This window comes from Ips typographus, linkage group LG12 (assembly GCF_016097725.1).
Source record: "Ips typographus isolate SLU linkage group LG12, UJ_Ityp_2.0, whole genome shotgun sequence".
Lineage (NCBI taxonomy): Eukaryota > Metazoa > Arthropoda > Insecta > Coleoptera > Curculionidae > Ips > Ips typographus.
Window position 1 is genome coordinate 1,327,612 of NC_138433.1, and position 25,103 is coordinate 1,352,714.

At 37.0% G+C, this 25,103-nt stretch overlaps 1 protein-coding gene and 1 long non-coding RNA gene across 4 annotated transcripts in view; one reads left to right on the forward strand and one right to left on the reverse strand.

Annotated features, from left to right (window-relative positions):
- The window catches only part of LOC145736656 (uncharacterized), a 26,249-nt gene continuing 1,146 nt past the window's right edge, over positions 1 to 25,103 (forward strand). The window contains exons 1-2 of the long non-coding RNA XR_014180070.1: positions 1 to 261; positions 2,710 to 2,812. This is a non-coding gene — a long non-coding RNA (uncharacterized LOC145736656). The remainder of the gene's footprint in view (positions 262 to 2,709; positions 2,813 to 25,103) is intronic.
- LOC145736645 (paired box protein Pax-6-like) overlaps positions 9,494 to 25,103 on the reverse strand; it is a 22,134-nt gene continuing 6,524 nt past the window's right edge. The window contains exons 4-8 of one of the 3 annotated variants that reach the window (XM_081991068.1): positions 20,965 to 21,105; positions 13,040 to 13,216; positions 12,820 to 12,985; positions 12,598 to 12,727; positions 9,494 to 10,369 (exon numbers count right to left, since the gene is read on the reverse strand). In XM_081991068.1, coding sequence (XP_081847194.1) covers positions 9,926 to 10,369; positions 12,598 to 12,727; positions 12,820 to 12,985; positions 13,040 to 13,216; positions 20,965 to 21,105 — 1,058 coding nt within the window. In that variant the 3' untranslated portion in view covers positions 9,494 to 9,925. Of the gene's footprint in view, positions 10,370 to 12,597; positions 12,731 to 12,819; positions 12,986 to 13,039; positions 13,217 to 20,964; positions 21,106 to 25,103 lie in introns of all 3 variants that reach the window. The other 2 variants (XM_081991067.1, XM_081991069.1) reach the window with 2 other exon arrangements.

Consider the following 25,103-nt stretch of genomic DNA (forward strand, 5'->3'; position numbering starts at 1 on the left):
GGCAACTCTGCATAGAGTTGACGTTTACACTTTGACATTTGACATTTTAACAACAAAACATAACCTATATAACTTTGTTTTTGTGTTTATGAATTTTGCGCAAATTGTGATCAAATTTAGGTTTTAAAATCAATACTCTTCGATTATAGCGTGTCTAAGTTGAAAACTGTGGGGACAACGTGGCTGGCTGGACATTTTGAGCTCCGCAAGAACAAACCGCCACAACAACAAAACGTTTATGGAAAGGATCATTAATTTCCGGTATGTGATTTTGAGTTTGTAAATAACTACCATTATAATACGATATTTAACTTTAATACCCGTTTCTCGGATACTTGCTGAGGCGGGTTTAAAAACATCTTAGATAAATGCCGTGTAGACTGTGATATTTTACATCTAATCTGTCACATTCAAATTTAAACTTGGCTTAAGTTGTCCTTAAAACCAACTTGCATGTGTAGGAAAAACGGGGATAAGGATTTAAACCCAAAATTTCAATCAATCACGTGACCTTAAACCAATATAACAAGCCCCTTTATTTCCAAAATCCAAACGTGTTATGATCCAAAGATCACGTGACCTACGTAGGGTTATATAATTATTGTGTCACGTGATTTTTAGATCCGAAATCCAAATGTTTTTATTGAAACACAGAATTTGAGAAATCTTTGTAAATAGTTTACAACTTTCTTGTTCAGTGAATTTTGCTGGTTCTGTAAATGTTACATAATTCACCATTAACTCCTTTTTTACCTAGAAAAGTTTACTTTTCCAAAGTTTAGAGTAGCTTATAATTTAAGTCATTTGGGGCCGGTTACAAGACGGCCGCAAGCGCTCAATCTCCATAATTAATTCATAATATAAAAACGTAAAAAATCCGGTAAGGTGTAGTGTTTTCAAGCTACAGCTGCCCGTTTATCGTTAAATATCAATTTTGATTTTAATAAAACATTACGCGCATTGTGTCGCATTTCTTGCCCGGTGCCCCACTTTCAGACATCTGCTATGACTGACCTACGGTAGTATTGAGTAATTACTGGGTAATGACATTATGGAAAAAAAACACACTTGGAAAGGCTATAAGAGCCACGATTTAGATAAAGATCTGTCGAGCGAAGGTGGAAAAAATCTACTCAGACTCAAATTTATTTGAGATAAATTAGGCGACCGGACCATTACGGGGCTTATAATGGTGTGGTAGCTATCTGAACACTCCTAAACCTTTCGTAGTATCTTACAAGAAATACATAAATCTTTACGCGTTAATTGCACTGCTTTTCGATCAGTTTTAATTTAGGTGTTTGGGACCCCAAATGCGTTCCTAATTGTCATTGATTGAAGAGTGTCAGAAAAAGTTTAATTTTAGCTTTCTATCATTTTTCTTAATTAAGGTAACTGATATGTTTCCTGCAAATTTCAGTTTTAGCGTTATGTTTTGAAAAGTGTGGATTTCGAGAAAATTTGTGAACGTGGTAGGATCAATCGAGTCCAGTGTTTAAATTGAGCTAAACATCTTAATTTTTAACGTTGTTTAAATCGGTAATTAATGTAAATTTTGGGTAGATATGCCGGTCGTGATCAACCCGCGTCGTTCAGGTATATTGACACCATTCGGAGATTCTCCCTGGTAATTTGTTATCGAATTTATTGGTGCTCCTAAATGTTGTGATTTAAACGATTTTGTGTGAATAATTAAATTAAAAAAAAAACAATACAGCTGTCACCCGAGCACCTGTCAAGTTGTTGGTGGCCTGGCAGACCATTGATCACTGTTCCGTGTATAATATTAATTATTAATAACGGGCACATGCCTCCACTTGGATTATGTAACGGAACGATTACTACTCTCCTTGATTGTAAACGAGATTTTTGTTAAATTGGCTTTTTATACTTTATAAGGCAGCTGGCAAAATGGTGAATGCGCCACTGGTAACCAGTTTCGGAGCGAGGGTAGAAAAACCGGGCAAAACCCTAAAAAAGAATTTTTATTAAGTGGTCCAAGCCTGAGCTTGCAGCTCATCAAGTCATCGGACGCGGTTCTTAATTATTACTTAATGGGAGAGTTTTCTCCTTAACATTTAAAACTCATTTATCCCAGTTTGTTAACAATTTTCTTCCCTCCCACTTTGGTCATAAAACCAAACTTTTACTATACCGGAGAGTGTTAGAAACAACAACCAAACTGTCATTAGACTGTCAAAAATGTCACTGACGCGCTGACGTCCCAAAAACTCTTCGGTATTAAGAAATTATCTATATTGACATCACGTCCGGCAGCATAAAATAAATACGGTGATGTTTTGCGGCATAAAATTATTTATAAATGCCCGCGGAATTGTTCGGAGCATTGTTTCATCTGTCAGAGAAATAATTATTGATCAATTATGGCCGGACAAAAATCGAAAGCATCCGACTGATTTTAAACACGGCATTATGTCTCTATCTGCGAGTTCAGCTCTTGATTTTTTTGCGTCTGAAACGGTCATTGATAGCTAACAACACTCTTCTTCTGTTCATCATTCGATTCGTTATGTTGTAAGTTACCCAAGAAAAAACAAAGTATTTTTGTTGAATTTTCTTGACGTCACGTAATTTGATAAAATTGTAATTCAGTCAAATTACATTTTCGTGACGTTTTGGTGGATGCAGTTAGCAGTTGTTAGTTTTTTTAACTGATTTTAGTTGTTAGCATTCTTTTTTTTTGTGTAGGAATGACATGGAATGGACAGGCAATTCAAAATTTTCACGCCAACCGTCACGTGACAGTTTAAGAACAAAGTGCATCATGATCACATGACAGGACATCTTAAAGGTAAAGTAGGAAATTATTTTTCTTATTTTTTATTGTGCAGCACATACATAAATCTCAGCAATGTTGATAGTTTGTGATTGGTCAAGGAAACTTGGCAATTGGCAGCATTACTAAGAATTCTAAATCAGTAGGAATAAAACTAATGTTTTATAAAGTATTAATAGAATTGGGAACGTCTAAATAAATTATATTATGAACTTTTATACGTCAATAGAAAGCTCATTTCATTGGCTATCCATTAACGTATAAAACTCTACTAAAAGTGGTGTAAATAAACGAGTTATTGGAGATTGAACAGAAGGATGCAACAAAAAAGTTTAAAAAAACCTTGACGCCCTCTAGCGGCCTAACCTAACCTAACAACCTAGGTGGGGATATTTTTAGAAAGCTCATTTCATTGGCTATCCATTGACGTATAAAACTCTACCAAAAATTGTGCAATTAAGAGAGTTTTTGAGGATTAAACAAAAGGATACACCACAAAAAAATGGTCAAGGTTTACGTCCTCTAGCGGCCAAACGGTACCACTAACCAATCAACTTTTTTACGTCAATGGAAAGGTTATTTCATTGGCTATCCATCGACATACAGTGCGTTTTTTTTAACGCGCAACATAGGATTTCACGTGTTAAATTTTTAAGCCCATGTTAGACCATGTTGTTTTGGAACTACAAGTATAAAACTTGACGGGTGGCTGTTTCGTACCCTGAAGCTTAAGTAAGTTCACCAATTCGGCCTAAAAAGTCATTAAAAACTTGCAAAAAATCATCTTTTTTCGAAAAGATTTTATCTTTCTATACTCCCTGTATGTATGATAGGTGCTTGTTGTTTTTGATACTGGCACGGCAGGTAGCAGGTAAAATTTGGCGTAGAAAGTAAAACAAGTTGATCATTAACTTTGTATCAAGAAAGTTAAGAACAAAAGAAGTATTTTTATAAGTGAATTGTTCAAAGTGACCTCCGTTTGAAGCCAAACAGTATTCCAAACAATCATAAAATGCCCTTTTGACGTTCAAAAGATGTCAGGTCTTGATGCAGTCCAAATATGTCACTCTACCTGCTACCCGCCCTGCCCGTATCAAAAACAACAATGCATACAGGGAGTATGAAACGATAAAATCTTTTCGAAAAAAATGATTTTTTGCCAGTTTTTAAGTACTTTTTAGACCAAATTGGTTAACTTACTTAAGCTTCAGGGTACTAAAGACACACCCGTCAAGTTTTAGACCTGTAGTTCCAAAATAACATGGTCTAACAGGGGCTTAAAAATTTAACACGTAAAATCCTATGTTGCGCGTTAAAAAAAACGCACTGTATAAAAGTATATACAAAGGGTTGTAAATACGCGTGTTATCTACTATTTAGTGAAGAAGCACTTTTTAACTGGTTAAGGGCTAATTTGCCCCTAAAAAATTAGGAAATGACTTACTAGGTCTACTACGATGTAACGCCTAGAAATTTCGTAAAAACTGATTTCCAAATGACAATTTTCGTAAGGGTCAAATTTGCCTGAAACACCGCCACTATTCTAATGGGTTTTGCGTTATGTTGGCCACTTAGCGGAAGCGAAAATCGACCTTAATGATTTTATTTTTACAGTAGTTTTGCTGTGGCTATTTATAAGAATACGAAGTGTTTCATTTGAAAACTAGACTTTTTGTCCATTTTTTAGAACCACTCTGTATCATATATTTTGACGTTTTTCTGCACCCTTTCTTAGAACAAACCTTGTTTTACCTGAACAAAACCAAAAATCAAGAACTTTTTCTGATATGTGCAAATTAAAATTGTTGTGGAGACTGAAAATATCAAATTTTACATAAAATGGTAAATATCTTAGAAACAAATAGATAGGTGTATCATTAATACACAAAATATGTGTAGAATTTGACTTAGAATGCAAAAATATACAGGGTGTCCCATTTAAAATAAGTAGCAGTTGATATCTACTTCAATTTTTCTTGTTTTGATAAAAAAAGGTTTTTTGGACTCCAATTGTGGTAATTCAGAAAATTATATTGTTACCAATTAGTGGGCATTATTAGCATATTAGGAACCCACTGTGCATGTGAATTTACCTTAAAAATTTTTTGAACTGTGGTTAAACAACAAAACAACCGAGAGTGTTATAATGCTGAATCAAAGCTGTATAAGATAATGATCATCAGACTGTTATTTTAATTTCGAGAGCTTCTTAATTGCACCGTTTGGGAGCGCCACCATTCAACCATTACTACCACTAATACATTTGATTTTTTCCATTAAATTGTTCAGTAAATCAGTGTCTAAAACAACAGTTCTACTTTTGTACTATTCGAAGAATTATACAATAATCGAATAAGGGAGATTAAACTTAAAGGGCAGTTACACAGTACCACTCTTCTTGTATAAGGATGAGTAGTCATAAATACGCACCACAAAGGGTATTATTGTGGGCAGGGAAATGTTAACAGACGTTTTGACAGCCATTTTTTAACTGTTAATCGATGTATACGGGATCCGGTGAGTAGGTACCTATTGAAATTGTACCGGACCGGTCATTATAGCTCCTCTCGTTTTGTATTGATTAAAATAATCATTAAATCGATTAAAAGTATAGCTGGAGGGTTAGCGGAGTCTCGAAATCCCGTAAGCAACCACGGAAAAAATCTGTCTCGAAGAGAAGATATTAAATTACAACTTAGAGAGTCCAAAAGCCAGCGGCCGGCCATAAACCATCTCATAAACAGCTTCTGCACGGAAATACAATAGAGAAACTTGCTCGAATCGAGATTTACGCCCGTGTATCTCCTTGCAAAAACCCTTGTTTATGGGTTTGCGATATACACGCGTTGCGTCCTAAATTATACGCCCATGGGAATAACTTAATCGTTATCCACTTGCTTAACATCGTCGAGGAATTTCACCGTCACAACAATATTACTCTTGACCTTTGCTGTATATCCATTCCATTAAACTGACACATGTCACCGACACAGTCCAACTTGTGACGTCATACTGAAATTGGCTACTCTCCTATCTGGTTAACGACGGCGCGAAGTGTCGATAACAAATTCCAGCAGGCGCGATAATAGATTCGGTAGGTTTCTTTGTGTTTTACATGGGAGGTCCATTTTGAAATACCAACAATCGTTCACAAATTTAATTTAAACTTCCATCGCGGACCATTCTTCGGCTTTATTACGTTTTACCGGAGGCAATCATCCACTTTTTTCACGCCTAGGTAGATTGACGAGCGGACAATGTAATTTTTCGCTTTGATAGGCTGTTCGTCTCTCCCCTCTTCCTTCCAGAACGTTTAAAGCGTTGAAAAACTATCGGAATTTTTGTCTTCTAGATGCCTAAGTTCAATTCGATAATCAAGTGACTTTAGAGACAATCACAGGTATTAGGATGTGGATACGCCTCTGGAACTGTAAGTATTTTTTGTGCAAGTCAGAGGCGTTTCATTACGCGCCCCGTTTGATTACCGCGCTCAGCGGGACCTCTCCTGTCACTTTCTGGCTTAAATTACACCTAATTATCGCCTATAATGGCGAAGCCCCATTCGAACGGTAACGAGGTTTGCCCCATTGTCGCGACCTAAACCTGAGTTAGGTCCTAATTGGTCACTCTTTTCGGTCACTGTTTGTTTAATTATTGAACTGGTTGCATATCAATATTATAATAGATATGCTATTCACGGTCCTTACAGGGTGCACGTAACACTTTAATTTAAAAAAAAACACTTGACAATCACAAAAAACTAGCAAAAATACTATAGAAAAATCATTAAAACGCGCTTACTATAACTAAAAAATGATGTATATCTGGTTGCCTATCACACGTTACAACAGCTTCATTTGACATTCCGTGATATGACAATTGGACAAATCTTTAAAATGTCAAATTTTTACAACAACATGGTGGCTGCAGTGCAGTTTTATAGTTTTTTTTGTGGTTTTCATTATTATTAGGTGAAAAATATGGTTTTTTTTTTAGTGCTTAGAGGTGGTGGTGGTTTGGATCAATATGTAAGTACTATTTCTTGTTCTATGCATGGCTTCACGTTATTTAAACCAAAATTCCGTCTGAAACTGACTGATTCCAGTACATAACACAGTAATAAAACAGTGAGCTTTTCTTGATAGTTAGCCTCGAGATTTAAACCGTCCAAAACAGTAAATTATCACTCAACCTACACAGAAGTCGCGCTTGCAGATTGCTAATATGCCGGCGCGTCTCGGCCAAAAGGAACAAACCTAATTCGGGTAATTAAAAGCTGCACTCGTTCTGACAATCTCGGCTCATCCCGGGCTAGCTCAAGCTCGGGGCTGACTCTTGTAATTAATTTTCGAGCCCACGTCCACTCGGGCACGATTTATTTGGGGCCGCGACATGTCCCGAACGGCAAAACTAGCGAGAAACCAATTTCCCACTCGTGAAAATAAGAGCAAATGTTTTTTCTGTCAAATGTCAAAATCGTCCATTTTCACAGTGTTGTCAAACTGGGGTTGAGTGGGGGGATAACCCTTCCAAGCGAATTCAGCGGAATCGTGACCTACGCTAAAAAGGTAATTAAAGGCGTTAATGGTGTCGATTGATTGTCCGTGACCGTTCACACGGGAGGGCGTTAAAAATCGGGGTTTTACACTTTTGCCCCTGGTCGCATTAACCGGGATAATTCTTGTGGTTTCGGTTGTCAAGCTTCGAGATACTTTTTTTTCTGCCACCTCTCTACTCGGTTTAATAGGCTGGACTTGTGAGTGTGTGGCTGTCAAAATGGTAATAGTAATTAACGGTGTAATATAGTGGCACGTGTTCATTTCCAAGATGGCCGTCGGGCACTTCAAAAGAGGAAGAAGCGTTTAGTGCCCGGGAGCGAGTCAATCCATTAGGATATGCATTACTTCAATTTTCTCATGCATATTCAGACACTTGCTGAATGTACAGTGTTGCCGTTTGTACGTGTCACGTGACAGTTGTCATGGCTCACACTGTTATTACCCAGATTATCAGTTAAGACAATTTTCAACTGAGAAGTATGATACTTAATTACAATTATTATGGCTGGCTATACAATGTAAGGATTATAAATCGTAGGTATCTGCGGTAGCAGGCTAGATCATCCGATCCGTACAACACTTGGGGCAAAAACCCATATATTTTGTTTCTATTCCCAACAATTAACTTTTCTCTCGTAATCGTATCGATATAGGTAGCGAGCGTGTAACCTGGTAGTTAAGTAATTATGCGCATTTTCTTGTAACGAAATTGAGCAGCATCTGCAGCTACCTGAACTCGTGCTTTCTCTCTCTTGCTCGATGACTTAGGCTCGAATTCCACTAAAATGTCAAAATGAACATAATCGACTCGGGGAATCCTACGGGATGCGTGCTGATGATGAGGTCCATTATATAACCGAACCAAAATCGATAATTCCACAATTGGGCCACTGAGTCGGTGGCACTCTTTCCCAGAAGAATTTAAATTAGGAAATTATGTTATTTAGGTTTAGGTGCTCGCTTTTGACCGGATTTTCGTGACTGGGCCCCGAGTTTTAGAGATGTTTAGCTTCAAAGTTACTTTTGTTGCATTCAAATGGACTATACAGGGTAATTCAAATTCGACCCTCACCAAAGTTGCGCAATTTAAAGCTCAACCAAAAACTAAATGCAGTTTTAAAAATTTCGATTCTGGGACACCCTGTATCGAACCTATAATCGAATTGTCTTTTACTCTGTTTGCCAAATTATTTGCCTCAGCCTATACAGGGAAAAAGTGTTAATCAGTGTAAACTTTCTATGTTATGATGGTCGAAATTAGTTTAGTATGTAATGGTAAACGAAACTTAATGACATCAGCTGATTTGAGTGTTAATTGCAGGTTCATAACCGTTAAATTTGCAGAAAATGTAAAATTCTGTATAAACCCACATAAATTCGACACCTCCGGTAATGTCCCAATCATTCGAAGAGGACTTTTATTAGCGCCCCAAGATCACCGTCTTATCTCGATCAATAAAATTCGTTTTATTCGCGCTTAATGTGCCCACGCTGACAACTCCCGAAGACAATGGCTTCATCAGGTCTTGGACGACTCTCCCCGACACTCTTACGTTCTTGAATCTTATTAATACCTCGTTATCGTTTATTTTATTAAGAGGATTCTTACCTTTATAGTCACTATTGGTAAAAATGTTATCTTCCATTTTTCATCAAGTCAATTGGGTTTGTTCGTTTTAATGGTTAACAGTTACCACGTGATAGTCACTGTCATTTGGTAACAGTCATCACGTGACACACACAACACATCAAGTTGTGACAGGGTTGATGACAGACAGGCCACTTGATGTTTTTTTGCGTTTTGTGTGTAACTGACAGAGAAACGTAGATAATTGCATGCGTGGGACAAAGACAGTAAACGAAAAAAATACCAAGTAGGCCATATTTTCAATACGCTGTTGCCAAAATCCAATACCGTCGACAAAATGTATTGGATTGGTATTGGATTTTGGCAACAGCGTACTGAAAACAAGGCCTACTTGGTATTTTTTTCGTTTACTGTCTTTGTCCCACGCATGCAATTATCTACGTTTCTCTGTTAGTTACACGGTTTTCCTATGGTCGGTTTTGGATTTACCACACCTGTATATCTTTCTATAATCGATAAGTCATTGGTTAGAACTGAAATTAAAACAAATTTGTATAACTTCATCAGTTTATTTCTTAATACGTAACAATCACTATTTATATGTATGTACAATTGTAGTCAAAAGTGTCGACAAACTTTCAAAGTTGTTTCCAATACAGTCAGGGAATAGTTAATATATGTCATCCCTAAAATAGATGTGACACATTTAATATTCGAAATTGAACCATTTAACAGGATTGCTTTTAGTTGACAAGTTTTTGAGAAAAAACAAATTTAATAAAGAAGATTGCAATCAATTTTGGTTAGCATAACTTTGAAAAGTCCGTCACTGTCCTCGTTTAATATTATGTACAGATGAATAACAAGCTGAAATAAACCTACTCTTACCTAAACAGAATAAATTAATTACAACGTATACACAAGAAAATAAATTACAATTCTGAGTATGTATAGATTTATCAGGTATTGGAGGAACCGAACTCACTCGCGATCGTGCATGGTTAACTGCAACGGTTGCTGTCCATTAGGACTGTCCACGACCACGTCCAACGGACTGGACGTACCGGACATGCGGTGGCGCCCCCGATCGTCCATGTCCGAATCATCGTCGTTGACATTAATCTCCTCGTCGTCCGATTCGGAGTCGTAACCGGGGAGAACGCGTGCGCCCGGCACTAGTGCTTTGAACGCGCTATTTTCGCCGCCCATTTGCAGCAACGGGTGGCCGTGGGGCGGCGACGTAAGGGGCGACCCAGGGTCGGAACTTTTGTAGTGCGGCGAGGGTGTGAGACGCGCGCCGCTCGCGTTGGTTCCAAACAGTGACGACGGGGGGCCCCCCTGCACGCCCCCTGTTGGTGACGTCTGTTTCAGAAGGTTCATGCGCTGGTGGCGACGCCACTTGGCTCGTCTGTTGGAAAACCAAACCTGCGTTAATTGTTGAGATTAGTGCCGGGTTTTTGGGGGTGGGGAAAGGCGAGTTAAGGTGTTAAATTGTTAATTTTTTCGATTTTGTTTGTCCTCCAGCAGATTAATTGAAAACCAAAATGACGGCTGGAGGACATTCTGGAGTACCGTTTCTGTTGATATTTTAATTTGAATATTCGGCACTGTTTTTGATGAATGTACCAAGAATTGAACACGTTAACTGGCCTAGAAGCTTACTACTGTTAAATAGAAACTGCAAATTGACTTCAAAACCTTGAAAATGAGTTGAAAATTAAAAATTGACTTTAAAATAATAAAAATTTACTTAAAAACTGCAAATTGACTTCAACATCTTCAAAATTGAGTTGGAAACTAATAACTGACATTAAAATCGTGAAAATTTACTTAAAAACTACAAATTGACTTCAAAATCATAAAAATGTACTTAAAAACTGCAAGTTGACTTCAGAATCATGAAAATTTACTTAAAAACTGCAAATTGACTTCAAAATCTTCAAAATTGAGTTGGAAACTAAAAATTGACATCAAAATCATGAAAACTTACTTAAAAACTGCAAGTTGACTACAAAATCATGAAAATTTACTTAAAAATTGCAATTTTTGTGATAAAGATAACTGAAAAACAAAACGATACTACTTGAACATACACACACACACATATTTCATGTTCGACGTTTCGGTTTTTAGTTACCATCATCGTGCAAATGATCACGTGACGATTTTCAATTCAAAACGTTTTCACGTCAAACCGGAATCTTAAAGGTAACGTGACTGTTTTAGATGTCAAAAATATTATTTGAAGAGTCACGTGACTTTTTTTTACAGTTCATAAAATCGCATAACGATTTTCAATATTCAAATTTATTTTTAAAGGTCACATGACTCTTTTTTTAATAACAAAACGGAATCCTGAAGATCACGTGACTGTAAATGACAAAACATTATTTAATTAATATTCAACTAATAATTGATCGAAAACTGATGATGTTTTCCAACAAAATTTCAAATTTTGAGTATTTTTTTGTTTTTTGTTACAATTTTGAAAATACCATCACAAGATGGAGCTTGAAAAAGTAAACTGTTTTGCTCTATTTTCAATCGGTCGTCTGCTACAGCCTGCCAAATCGTAAAAATTTCCATGTTTAATAGTCAATATCTCGAAAACCACAACATTTAGAGAGAAACTGATTGGAACAAGACACTCGCATTCTTAGTGGGCCACCCTGTACATAATACTTTGGCTCTGTCTAGCAATTTTTTATAAATAACCCTAAAAGCTTGAAAATGACATGATCATCTGACAAACTGTCAAACACGGCAAATTCCAGGACCGTAACCAGCTAGATTTCACAAATACTGACTAAACTTGTGTTTGGTTGCATTTTTGCTCACTTTTCTGTATTTTAAATGATTGCTAGTACAATTTGACCGAAATAAAGATTGTTTGTCGATGGTTGGCCAAAAATAAAACCGAAAATATGACATTGTTAAGTTGTAGAAGAGGAAAAGTGACAACGGTGGAGTGTCAGTACTGTCAGTTATCTAATAAACTAGGAAAGAGCCATAGAAATAACAACAATCAACAAACTATTAGGTCAGAACAGTGTGTCACGTGCTCAACGGTTTAAAAATAATAGTGATGTCACGTGGACGTGTCAAATGACGTAACTGTTGAATGATTATTTGCAAGGCACTTCTCATAATTTTCAAATTTTGTTTTTTTTTAATATTTTTAGTACTACTTTTGATGATTTTTTTGCAAAACGAGGGTGTGACCAGTCTTTTTTTAATAGTAGACAGTAATTCAAAGTTTGTGGCTTAACCGACTGAACTGGTGGCCGGTATTACAGTGTAGTACTTAGTAAAATTATCACAGTATGAACAAAGTATAGTAATCAGTTCAATTATCGATGGATTTTTTTTGTTCGGTCTACCTTGAAAGCGAATCGAGCCTGAACGACCGGAAATTTCTTATAATTATTGTAAATTAGACTCAATTAAACAATGAATAGGTCTTAAGCCAATTTTCAAGATGGTCTCCTAACGCTGCTTTGACTTTTTCTAACGCCAAAACCTATTGTTCCCGCCTTATTGGAACTAATCGTGAATTAGTTGGCTCAGTCATATGATACAATTCGATATCCTGTGACTGATAAAATGCTTACAAAACGCCCACGGATTACGTAATTAAGTTGAGTAACAATTACCTGAACTCGTGCCTCAGAAAGTGACGTTTTTGAGGCCAACCGCTCCCTGGTGGATACGCAAGGGTAGTGGCTTTTTTCAAATTCCTTCTCCAACTCCTCCAACTGATCCGGACTGAACGTAGTGCGATTCCTTCTGAAAAAAGAGCGTCCAGTTTCAATTCCCCACTCAACAAGGACAAAAAAGCGACATCTACACAAAGGCACTAATGAATTATTACAAACCTGAATTTGGGTTGTTCAGAACTGTCCAAACTGGAATCGTCTTTGTCCAAACCTCCTGGGGGAGAGTGCAACAAACTGTGGTCTTGATGTGGAGAACCACTGGAAGATGGACTACCGCTAATCACCGATGGGTTGCCTCCACCAGGTGGTTGTAAACCCAACGGCCCTGAAAATGGCACTTACAATTTGCTAATTCAGTTAACCGGGCATAATGACTTACCATTAGGCCAGAGTGGTGAGTGCCAAGGAAAAGCGGCGGCGGCGGCATAAGGATGGGGCGGATAGAGTCCGTAACCGGCCGCCCGTGCGAATTCGGCTGCCGCCCGTTCCGCCGCCCGATTCCGCAAAATACGATTGATACTGCTGACCGATGGGGCGGTAGCATTAGTGCACACCCCTGAAAACAATAAAACCGTAAATTCAGTTAATGAAATCTTGTTATATGGACTTGACACTTCTACCCAGTGAACTTTGTGCTTTGTGGGGCTTCCAAGGAATTGATTACATCAGACGTTTCGTTATATAGTGTAAAACGGAAATTATAACTTTTATCACGTGACCGCGATCACAAAAATGCACATTTTAAAACCGGGATATTGCCAACACTATTTTAATTAAATTCAGTTAATTACACTATGCCAGTAATGCCCACTAATTTCTTATAATGCCCAGTAATTTCCAATAACTAACCTAACCTAACCTAGCCTAACAATACCCACTAACTTCCTGAATTACCAAAACCCGAGAGTCCCTAACCAATCTTTTTTAATTAAAAAACTAAAAATAAGAAAATATGCGTGCAACGATTTAACCGGAAGTAGATAACAGCTGCTGATTACTTTAAATGGGACACTCTGTATATTTTTGGATTCTACGTCAAATTCTAGACATATACTGTCATATACCTAATTGTATCCGTTTCTCGGTCTCCAAAACATTTTTAATTCATACATATCAGGGTTTTTCTTGGTTTTTGTGTTTTGTCATGTTAGAACAAGGTTTGTTCTAGGAGTGGATGTAGAAAAACGTCAAAATATATAATACAGTGTGGTCAAAGAATCAGTTCTAAAAAAGGACAGTACATTCCTTATTCTTATGATTCTGTCTGATTCTCTGTTCAAAACTAAAGAAAGTTTGTATTGAACCACCCTGTAACTGTCAAAATAACCGAGTTAATGAAGATTAAAGTAGTAGTTGTCAAATTCGAGTCAAAACTGTCTCTATTGTCACACACATAACACTTTGTATAGTATAGACTTTTCTATGTTAATGAATAGAAAATAAAATGGGCTTTCAAAAAATATGACCGCCTGTCTTGATAGGTTGCTTCGTTTGGCCGCCAGAGGGCTCCAAAGCTAACTAAATGTCTTCGTTGACTGTTACCGCTCTAATTTCTTTAAAGGATTTTTTTTTAATCGGGCAAGTACGGCCCTGATATTTGGCACAAACCTAGCACAATAATTGCCAAATCTAATGCAGCCATTAAGGTCGATTTTCGCTTGCACTAATTGGCCAACATAACGCGCAAAATCTATTAGAATAGTGGCGGTGTTTCAGGCAAATTTGACCCTTACGTCGTGGTAGACCTAGTCAGTCACGTGACCGTGTTTTCCTAATTTCAAATTAGCTTTTAACCAGTCATTTTTTGTAGCACTTTTTTTCTGGAATCCTCACTAAATTCCCTATCCAACAACCTGGACAAACACTAAGAAATCGAGTACAGTCAGGTAGAAAAGCGAAGTCAAAGTTTGAACTGACAGAAACGCAGTTTGAAAAGACAGTCAAGGACAAAATCGCTTGTAAAACACACTTGGAGGGGAAAAGTGACAGATTTAAGCACATTTTTGGAATCCTCATTAAATTTCCTATCAAACAACCTGGAAAAACCCTAAAATATTAAGTACAGTCAGGTAGAAAAATGGAGTCAAAGTTTGAACTGACAGAAAGACAGTGAAGGACAAAATCGCTTGTAAAACTCACTTGGAGTGGAAAAGTGACAGTTTTAAGCACATTTTTGGAATCCTCATCAAATTTCCTATCAAACAACCTGGAAAAACCCTAAAATATTAAGTACAGTCAGGTAGAAAAATGGAGTCAAAGTTTGAACTGACAGAAATAGAATTTGAAAGGACAGTCAGGGACAAAATCGCTTGTAAAACTCACTTGGAGTGGAAAAGTGACAGTTTTAAGCACATTTTTGGAATCCTCATCAAATTTCCTATCAAACAACCTGGAAAAACCCTAAAATATTAAGTACAGTCAGGTAGAAAAATGGAGTCAAAGTTTGAACTGACAGAAAGACAGTTTGAAAAGACAGTGAAGGACAACATCGCTTGTAAAACTCACTTGGAGGGGAAAAGTGACAGTTTTAAGCACATTTCTGGAATCCCCACTAAATTTCCTATCGAACAACCTGGAAAAACACTAAAAAATCAAGTACAGTCAGGTAGAAAAACGAAGTCAAAGTTTGAACTGACAGAAAGACAGTTTGAAAAGACAGTGAAGGACAAAATCGCTTGTAAAACACACTTGGAGGGGAAAAGTGACAGTTTTAAGCACAGTTTTGGAATCCTCATCAAATTTCCTATCCAATAACCTGGAAAAAAAAATCCACTTTTACATGTCAATTTTTGGTAGAATTTTATACGTCAATGGATAGTCAATAAAAGGAGCTTTCTAAAAATGTGCCACCCTAGGTTAATAGGTTGGACAGTTTGGCCGCTAGAGGGCGTCAAATTTGACTTGTTTGGTGCATTTTTTCGTTCAATCGACAATAACTTGATTATCTATATCCCAGTTTTTAATCGAGATATACCGAAAGTTCTGTATAAAGTTTAAACGGTCACTGTCTAAACCTTCACTCATTTTTAAATTAACGTTTTTAACCTCAAAACTGGGTTTATAATGTTTTGGTTTACAGCAGCACAAACTACCCACTCTTCTGAGATTTCCGCAAATGCTGCCTTTGTAGACTTTTTGTGTGTAAGAAAGTATTTTCTTTAAAATTGTTCTCCCCTTTCTATAATCTATGTCGTTTCCCCCTAATTATGATTTTGCGGTGGAACGGACCGACACGCCATGACGGACTTAGGCATCCCTAACAATAACCGAACCCGCTTAAACATTGTCATTTCGTTGATGTTTTGAAACGTTTTGCGGTTTGTTTTTTGGGTAAAAACGACGTGTTTCTGTTCACACGCAGACGAAATTAACCCCGGAATTGCGGTGAACCAGTGGTCTTCTGTCGAGCATTTCAAAAAACTCAAACTTTAACATTTGCTTCAAGTTTATTGGCAGTGGCTCCCTCCGGCGGCGGATTCTATCGAAACAGCTTTTGATCAAATGTCAAATTGTAGGTCGTATTTCCTGTTATTCTTCTCAAACGAAGGCAATTGAAAATGCTGGAATGTTAATAACGGGGTGATCCAAAACCAATTGGTCCACGTTATAAGTCCCTGATTAGGTCGCGTGTAACCTATCGAAAACCACCATCTACACCGTGTAAGTGAAGTGAAAAGGCGCCGTTTCTATTTCTTCGAAACCAATTTTTTTCGTAATTACCACGGACAAACAGTTTCTTCGGGGCATTTTTTCCATTCTATTACAAATCGGAGGTGTCGCCGCACGCGATCGGACATAGGAAATAAAAACGAAACGATTCACGGTCGTTCCCTTTGTCTGTCACATTGTTTGGCGGGTAAAGGCGATGTGACACATGTCAGCGACAAATAAAATATCGATCGTGGCGCGATATAAATATGATGGGAAAAGAGACCAGGGCAATTATTACAAAAACGCGTATTTTGTACTTACATATTCAGGTAATTGAGACCAATTTATTTAATTGATCTCGGTCCCAATGGTCATTTCTATACGTTTGTAAATAATTTTCTCTGCATTTTATTGCCCGTTTATATTAATTTTTATCGGCGAATTATGCTAATCCTTTCATCGTAAATTAACAACGGACGAGTTTGGAAACGGTCTACTTAAATTAATCCTCTCTTCTAGAATATTATTCATGACATTCAACTGTCAAAATTTCCATTTGTGTGATTAGCATTACACAATAAAGATGTCCTGTCAAGTGATCATGGCGTGCTTTGTTAGTACACTGTCACGTGACAGTGGGCGTCAGTGAACTAATCCGTGTAGATATAGGCAACCAGTCTTTCCATGACAGTCCAAGTTGAAATTTATTAGGTAGCATTGACAGAGACCAATTTTGCTCTAAATGACTAAATGGTCTTCAGACACATGTTTTGGATGAAAAATGTATCGTTAGACGTTTAGGTTAACTAGTTTCACTAGTTCCAAGTGTCTAATTTGTTTTTTTAACGACCTATCTGAACGGAAAATGACCGGTAATTTGCATCAATTCAACATCAATGAATCTCGATAATTAGAAAGCTTACCAGGGCACTGATTAATCCGCTCGCATTACCGTAAATCAGCGTTATTTAATAACTCTCAGGCCGATTGTGATGGATCTACGACTTTATGAACCGCACTGTACAGGGTGCTGCATTTTCGATGGTTTTACGGGGTACAGAGAAAACGGTAATAGATAGAAAAAAAGTAGCATACGTGTTCCGATCTCATTTTCTGAGCTGAGAGGACTGGCGAAGAGTGCGCTGCGCAAACTTCTTTTGTTTCAAAGATACGGGGGTTTTTTGAAAATTGGTCATTTTGGAACATCCTCTGTATTTCATTTGCTATTAAAGTTATCAAAAAAGGAAAAACGGTTTCCGGTAGAAGTTTTGACGTAGAATCCAATGGCGTAGTCTGTTTTTTTCTATTACGTTTAGTTTCTGACATATGACACTAAGTTATATTTTTTTAAATGGAACACCCTATATATTTTTAGTTCATTTAATTCTGTTTATTTTTACCTTTTCAACGGTGTATTACAACATATAAGTTTGTAGAGGTTAATCCTGTTATTTTAAAAAAAGGACCTTTGCTAAGCTAAAAAAAGGCCAATATCTAAAATACCAAACAAAATCGGAAATCATATAAGCTAACACATCAGAAAATTAAATATTTTTAATAAATCTTATTAAAAATCTAAGTTACAAACAGTTCTACCGTTACTTTAATAAGAAAAGTGGCCATTTCTATTTTCTTCTATTTTTAAGGTAGAAGTTAAAAAAACTGTTTATAAACGACATGTAACATGTTAATATGAATATAGCCAAATTTGGTTTCGACTGGGTATTTTTATACATATTATTTAGCACTTTTTTATTAAGGAAACGCTTTTCATTTTTCAAAAACCCCTCGTATCTTTGAAACAAAAGAAGTTTGCGCAGCCCACTCTTCGCCAGTCATCTCAGCTCGGAAAATGTATAACGTATACGTGTTCCGATCTCATTTTCCGAGCTGAGATGACTGGCGAAGAGTGGGCTGCGCAAACTTCTTTTGTTTCAAAGATACGGGGGGTTTTTGAAAATTGGTCATTTTGGAACCTCCTCTGTATTTCATTTGCTATTAAAGTTATCAAAAAAGGAAGAACGCTTTCCGGTAGAAGTTTTGACGTAGAATCCAATGGCGTAGTCAGTTTTTTTCTATTACGTTTAGTTTCTGACATATGACACTAAGTTATATTTTTTTAAATGGAACACCCTATATATTTTTAGGTGATTTAATTCTGTTGATTTTTACTATTTCAACGGTGTATTAAAACATATGTTTGTAAACGTTAATCTTTGTAATTAGAAAAAAAGCGTTTCCTTAATAAAAAAGTGCTAAATAATATGTATAAAAATACCCAGTCGAAACCAAATTTGGCTATATTCATATTAACATGTTACATGTCGTTTATAAACAGTTTTTTTAACTTCTACCTTAAAAATAGAAGAAAATAGAAATGGCCACTTTTCTTATTAAAGTAACGGTAGAACTGTTTGTAACTTAGATTTTTAATAAGATTTATTAAAAATATTTAATTTTCTGATGTGTTAGCTTATATGATTTCCGATTTTGTTTGGTATTTTAGATATTGGCCTTTTTTTAGCTTAGCAAAGGTCCTTTTTTTAAAATAACAGGATTAACCTCTACAAACTTATATGTTGTAATACACCGTTGAAAAGGTAAAAATAAACAGAATTAAATGAACTAAAAATATATAGGGTGTTCCATTTAAAAAAATATAACTTAGTGTCATATGTCAGAAACTAAACGTAATAGAAAAAAACAGACTACGCCATTGGATTCTACGTCAAAACTTCTACCGGAAACCGTTTTTCCTTTTTTGATAACTTTAATAGCAAATGAAATACAGAGGATGTTCCAAAATGACCAATTTTCAAAAAACCCCCGTATCTTTGAAACAAAAGAAGTTTGCGCAGCGCACTCTTCGCCAGTCCTCTCAGCTCAGAAAATGAGATCGGAACACGTATGCTACTTTTTTTCTATCTATTACCGTTTTCTCTGTACCCCGTAAAACCATCGAAAATGCAGCACCCTGTACATGGAGGAATAATAAATTCGATTATTTCGGGCGTCTTGATTCGAAAACGTCGTTTCTCAATCGAACAATCTCCACATTGTTGCGTGCATGTAACAAATGAGCCAAATTACAGAGATATATGCGCGGCCATCAACTCATGGGCAGTCTTTCAAATGATTGAAAACCCATATTTGTTACCGTGAAGTCTTTATAATTAGGAGACCGCGAGGATTTATGGATGTGGCATTTTCGAGAGGGAGAAACGAGTCGTATTGTTGGTTTAACACGCGGTCGGGGGTCCTGGAACCTAATTCTTGAAACCAGGGAACGGAATTGTCAAGAAATGTGACAGAAGCAGCATTCACAATGGCGGGTTCCTGTGTGACATTCTACAAACACTTGATAACTTCCTTTTCTTGTTTCAAGTGACTAGAGTCCGGATTAAAAAGCACTAAAATTATTTTCCACAAAAAAATCTGTATTTTTCAGAGGTAACAGCAGTAACAATTTCGTGCACACCCTGTATACAGGGAACTGTAGTTGAGATTCAAACGTTACGTAGTCTGGTTCGGTGGTTCATTAGAAACAATTTTGCACTCTTGTAGTTTTTATGTAAATCTAACCGTTTTCGAGATATTCACTTTAAGCGGTCAGTATAGTAGGTACAGGAAAAATCTTCATTTGGACATGTCGGTGCATTTTCCCAAAAAATCGCGAATAACTTGTTTATTTGAAACGTTCCGTATAAACACATTAAATGATCGTAAGTAGCTAAATGAATGGAGCTGTCACATGACGTTGAGCGGGCACCGATAAACTGGCCCAATTTTTGTGTATTCTACATATAACAACTCTGTCAAAATTCGTTCCTTCCACCTATAAAACCCAAAAAATAACCGACCTACACAAGTGAAGTTTTACAAAAATTTTGCAAGAGACAAAAAATGTGTGTGAATTATTGTGTGTTTACACCCACTAAAAACTGGATAAACGCAGTCACTACTGGCAGAGCATTAGTTACAAATTTAACTATTTTTTGAACACCCTATATATGTTTAATCGTGTTGTGGTGCGCACGAGGTGAAAGAGCACTTCAAAACGAACTTTAAGAGTTTTTTGAAAGTCGCTGAAATCCCAAAAATGGCGGAGATACGGAAACTTTCTTGACAGACTGTAAATTAAATGAATTTATAGTTTGATAGTTAGGATTCTGACAGTTGAGTGACGTGCCAACACTATCTGTCACTACCACTGTCAAATTTCGTCGGCGATTGTTTCATTCTGATACAAGACGACTGTGATCTAACAAGTGACGAGGGTCGAAAAATCGTTCTGATCCAGATCGATGACGTGCAGACGTCGGCAGCGCCCTCTGAGGACGACAATTATTGAATTCGCCTACTTTGATCTCGTTGATCGAGGCCATGTCCGGCGATTTGACACTGTTGCCGCTACCGGACAAATGTATGCCGCCGCTGTCACCCGACTAGCCGGACTCCGAGTGACGTAGGAGTGGATGCCATACATAAAAATACGCGTTTGATGTGTCATACTGGGTGTCCCCATTTTTATCATTACGTGCGTGTTTAATTAATAAAACTAAGTGACTGTGTATATGTGTAAGTGTGTACCGGGTGTCCCAGGACCCATTATATCGTGTTATTATATCTAATATTCAATCACACCGGACTTACCTTCAGAGATGAGTCGTTCCCGTATCTCCCAAGCGAATATGGTCGGATTCTCCCGTTTGTACTGTTCGATTTTAGAGACGACGGCCGGCGTTGCCACTTTTGGTTTGCTGCCTCCAATCAGTCCAGGAGGTCTCAGAGTACCTGCAACAAGGATGACAATTGAACGAACCACCAAGGAAGACAATTAACCTTTGAAACAAGTTGAAAGTTTCACGCGTCTAATAGAATTCTTCTTGGTGACGACTCCGTGACTAAACGACCGTATTCAATCTCACCGCGATATTGACAAATGATGCTGCGATGATGGGCTACTTTTGTACTCTCCGCATCCTGGGCGTGTGCTTTGTATCGTTTATAGTTATTTGTTTCTCATTTATTTTTTTTTTCGTGTTGACGAAAAATCACCTGGACACGTATCAGGTGCGCACCGCGGCCCCCCCACACACATACCACTAATTAGACGGTACAAGTTTTACGAGCCTATACAAATTAACAAAACAAAACGTCCACCGGAAACCTCCGTTTCACTTACATAATCGGACATAAGTTGTCTCATTAAGCTCCTTAACGCGATTATTTAGCTTTTTGGGGTTGTAGGGTTAATTTGCATTACAGTTTGTTCGATCATGGCCTGTACTTACGTGACTTTGTTCCTAATTATGTTGTTTTACCAGAACTCCTGTAGGTCTGGATTACAAAGAGATAGGCACACTTAAACACTTAATATTAAAAATTGTCAGTAAACGCCATATTCCAAACTTAACTCTGTCTGTTTCCGCTAATGTCACTTTGATTGAGCAAAATTCCAAATTTGAGTCAAAATTTCGTGCATTTTTCCAAAAAACTCGCTTATTTGAAACATTCTGTGCAAACACACCATATGACAAAAAAAAGCTAATGAATGGGGCTATCACGTGATCGGAAAAATTGACTCTACTTTTTTCTTGCATATCTCAGAAACATCCCAATCTATAGGTCTGAAATTTGTACCACAAACGCACCTCGTTGGATGTCTTGTTCAACAAAAAACAAAGCTTTTTCAATCACCGGAAACCATAAAATATCAAAGAATATTTTGAGAAGTAATCTAAGACATAAGTAAATTTCAGTATGCTGTTACAGTTAATGTTGTCCTGGGACAGAAAGTAGATAATTTTAATGTAATTATTATACCAAAAATAGAACCTTCTGTACATACACAGGCATTTACCATCAGTCTTCTTGATTTTGACTGATCAATTTTGGTGCGCCATCTATACGCTGCAAATCAAAACGACATTATTGACAAACGACGTGGTAATTTCCTATATGATTAATGAAACTACAGAAACAAAATCCACAGACACTCTTCCACTGTCTGGATGAGACAAAAGGCTCAGACTCGATCATAAATCATATAAAACGTACCCGGAACGAAATTAAACGAAATTTTTGATCAGAGCGAGAATAAAAGCAAAACAATTTCCTTTCCATGCAAAACCTCCCTCTCCCCAACGACCCGTTCGCGCTTCAAACGTGGGGGGGTGAAACTCATATGGGAAATTAGTTTACGCTTTTTTTTTTGTAGTTTTTCAATGGGTTAGGAATCGATGAACTTTAGGTTTCGATCGGGACAATGGTTGTTGATAGTTTACCGACTTAATAGGGTTCGTACAAAAAGCATGGACGGGGAAAGAAGGGGGAGTGGATTCTTTACTTATAACTGACCGAAATGGGTGGATTTCGTGCTTGGCTGTATAAACTTTCATGGAAGCGAACAATAGACCGCCATTGTGCCGGTATGTATTTAAATTGAATTATAAAAAATTAGTCCGTAAAATGGTGCATTTCCATGGAAATTTGTATGCATTATTGTCACACTGCGACGTAATTACAATGGGAAGTTGGCAATTCTCGAACCGTCAATTTACTTATTATTGACACGAGATCGTGTTTTGTTTGATGCCATTCGTAGGAAATAAGTCGGTAGATTTATCAGATCGGTTAATCGATCTGGATCGAGAGAGTGCGCAAAAACCTGAGATATTAATCTGAAATCGCCGATGCCCAATTAGCATCGACCAGAAATCACGGGATTAAGTCGCGGCCCTATCATTTATTACGATTTATACCGATAAATTCTCATAACCGGGACCCAGTCGTTTCACCAACAATTAACCGCCGATTTATGGGAACCCTGTCCTGTCCCTCGATAACGGCCGGTAAGGCGCTTCCACCATGACTTTTCATATCTACAGAGTGGACAATTTAATAATATCTACACTAAATCGATAGTAGAGGTCAGCTCTAAACTAAATAACCACGTGACCAATATCATAATATCAAAGTATTGTACTCTACAACTGTCATAACCATTTAGTTTGAGCTTGAGTATAGATGCCTCCCTATTAACTTGTGACGTTTAATAAAGCAATAATTACAAAGCAATCTAAATTAGTAACACACACACACACATTTACTTTGAAATTAATATAAAGTAAATGAATACTTAACCTTGTGTTTTCTTACTGTAGCATTAATATGTAATTAGAATTTTCTTCGGTCTGTTGGTATGAAAAACAGGAACCAGGATATTACTTAAATTAGTTCATTTATAACCGATATAATTAATGCAGTCACGTGATTTTTATTTACTCTTCAGGGGAACTACTTTGACAGTTGAAGTGTTTATGACAGACTAAACTGCGTCTAAAACACACTGCCAAACATCACAACCGTCAAAATTTTACTCATAATCGAATTTGTGTCTAGTTTCTGATAGAATTTAGACGATATTCCCTTCAAACTAATTGCCATTATTAACGTTATTTAGGTTGAATGAACCTAAAGGAATTTTATTTAAACTCTTGTGAAATGTGTCAAATTTGATAAATGCTCCTAACCTAACCTAAAATAGAATAAGGACCTAGCGGTCTAACAGTCCAACTAATCCACTCGTGTAATTTTCGGAAAGCCCTATCTGTTTCATTCTGACGATTTTTGCCCAAAATTTTAAAATAAGCGAGTTATTAAAGAAGAGTCAGATGCACTATTGATTAGAGAAAGGTTGTCTAGGTTTTTACCGGTTTGTGGTCAAACTAAGCGATTTACGCTATAATGTCAAGAATAACAAATTTTAGCCTTTATAACCTTCTAACCACCCTACCAATTTCAACCCTCTCCTTTTTACCGTTTTGGAGATAATTTCTTTTGAATTTCTACACACACACAACAAGATTTCAGCAAGCTAACTTTACCGAATTGTTTAAAAGTGAACTTATAGGAAAATACAGGGTGCAACACTTTAACACCAAAACATGGCAGTGTTAACACTTGCTTATGTTAATAAGGTCGAATTTTGCTTAAAATCATCTGCGCAAACTAATTACGTTTGCCTTGACTGTACATTGTAATGTTAAGCCAATATGGACCTTCTAGCATTTTAATATTTTTAGTTTTTTCTTTAAATTATTCAAAGAAGATGTTCGTTGGCACAACAAAAAAATACAGAGTGTCCCATTTAAAATGTTAAAACTAAATGTTTGTATATTTTTAAAGAAAACACGATTTTATAGAGCAGCATTTCAGATTCCAAACTCTGACAAATCATCAAGTGTGCGTTGATTCGTTATGGTCGTAGTTGGCTGTGGTTCTGAACGTAGGGCCGTTGATAAGTTCGTATATGGTTTGAAATGACAGCTGTCATATAATAATTGTTTGCAACGTTATCTAAGACGTACGCTTTTTGTGACAATTGCTATCCATAGGCGACCTGACTATAACAATTATTGAGCACCCGTTATTTATTTAAATCTTTTTGAATGTCATGTGACCTGACCGGGAATTTTGGTTGAAGTAGTTAAACACTAGAAGCGCTCCACATGTTCGAGTCCGGAGAACAAACAACGGAAATAAAAGGTAAATCGTTCAAAACGGGACAACAACCGGCAATTATTTGTAATATTTCATATTTGAGATCGGGGAACGAGATCTCGGGCGGCGTTTTTGCATTTTTAGGCATCGCTGACTGCGCTACCTCTTTGTTTGATTATCTTTCGGGGAAGAAGAAATGAATTATTGACCATGGACGTTTTTCGCACTGGTGCTTGTCTATTTAATCGGCTGCGACGAGGTTATCGGGGCCAAAAATCGCTTTTTTT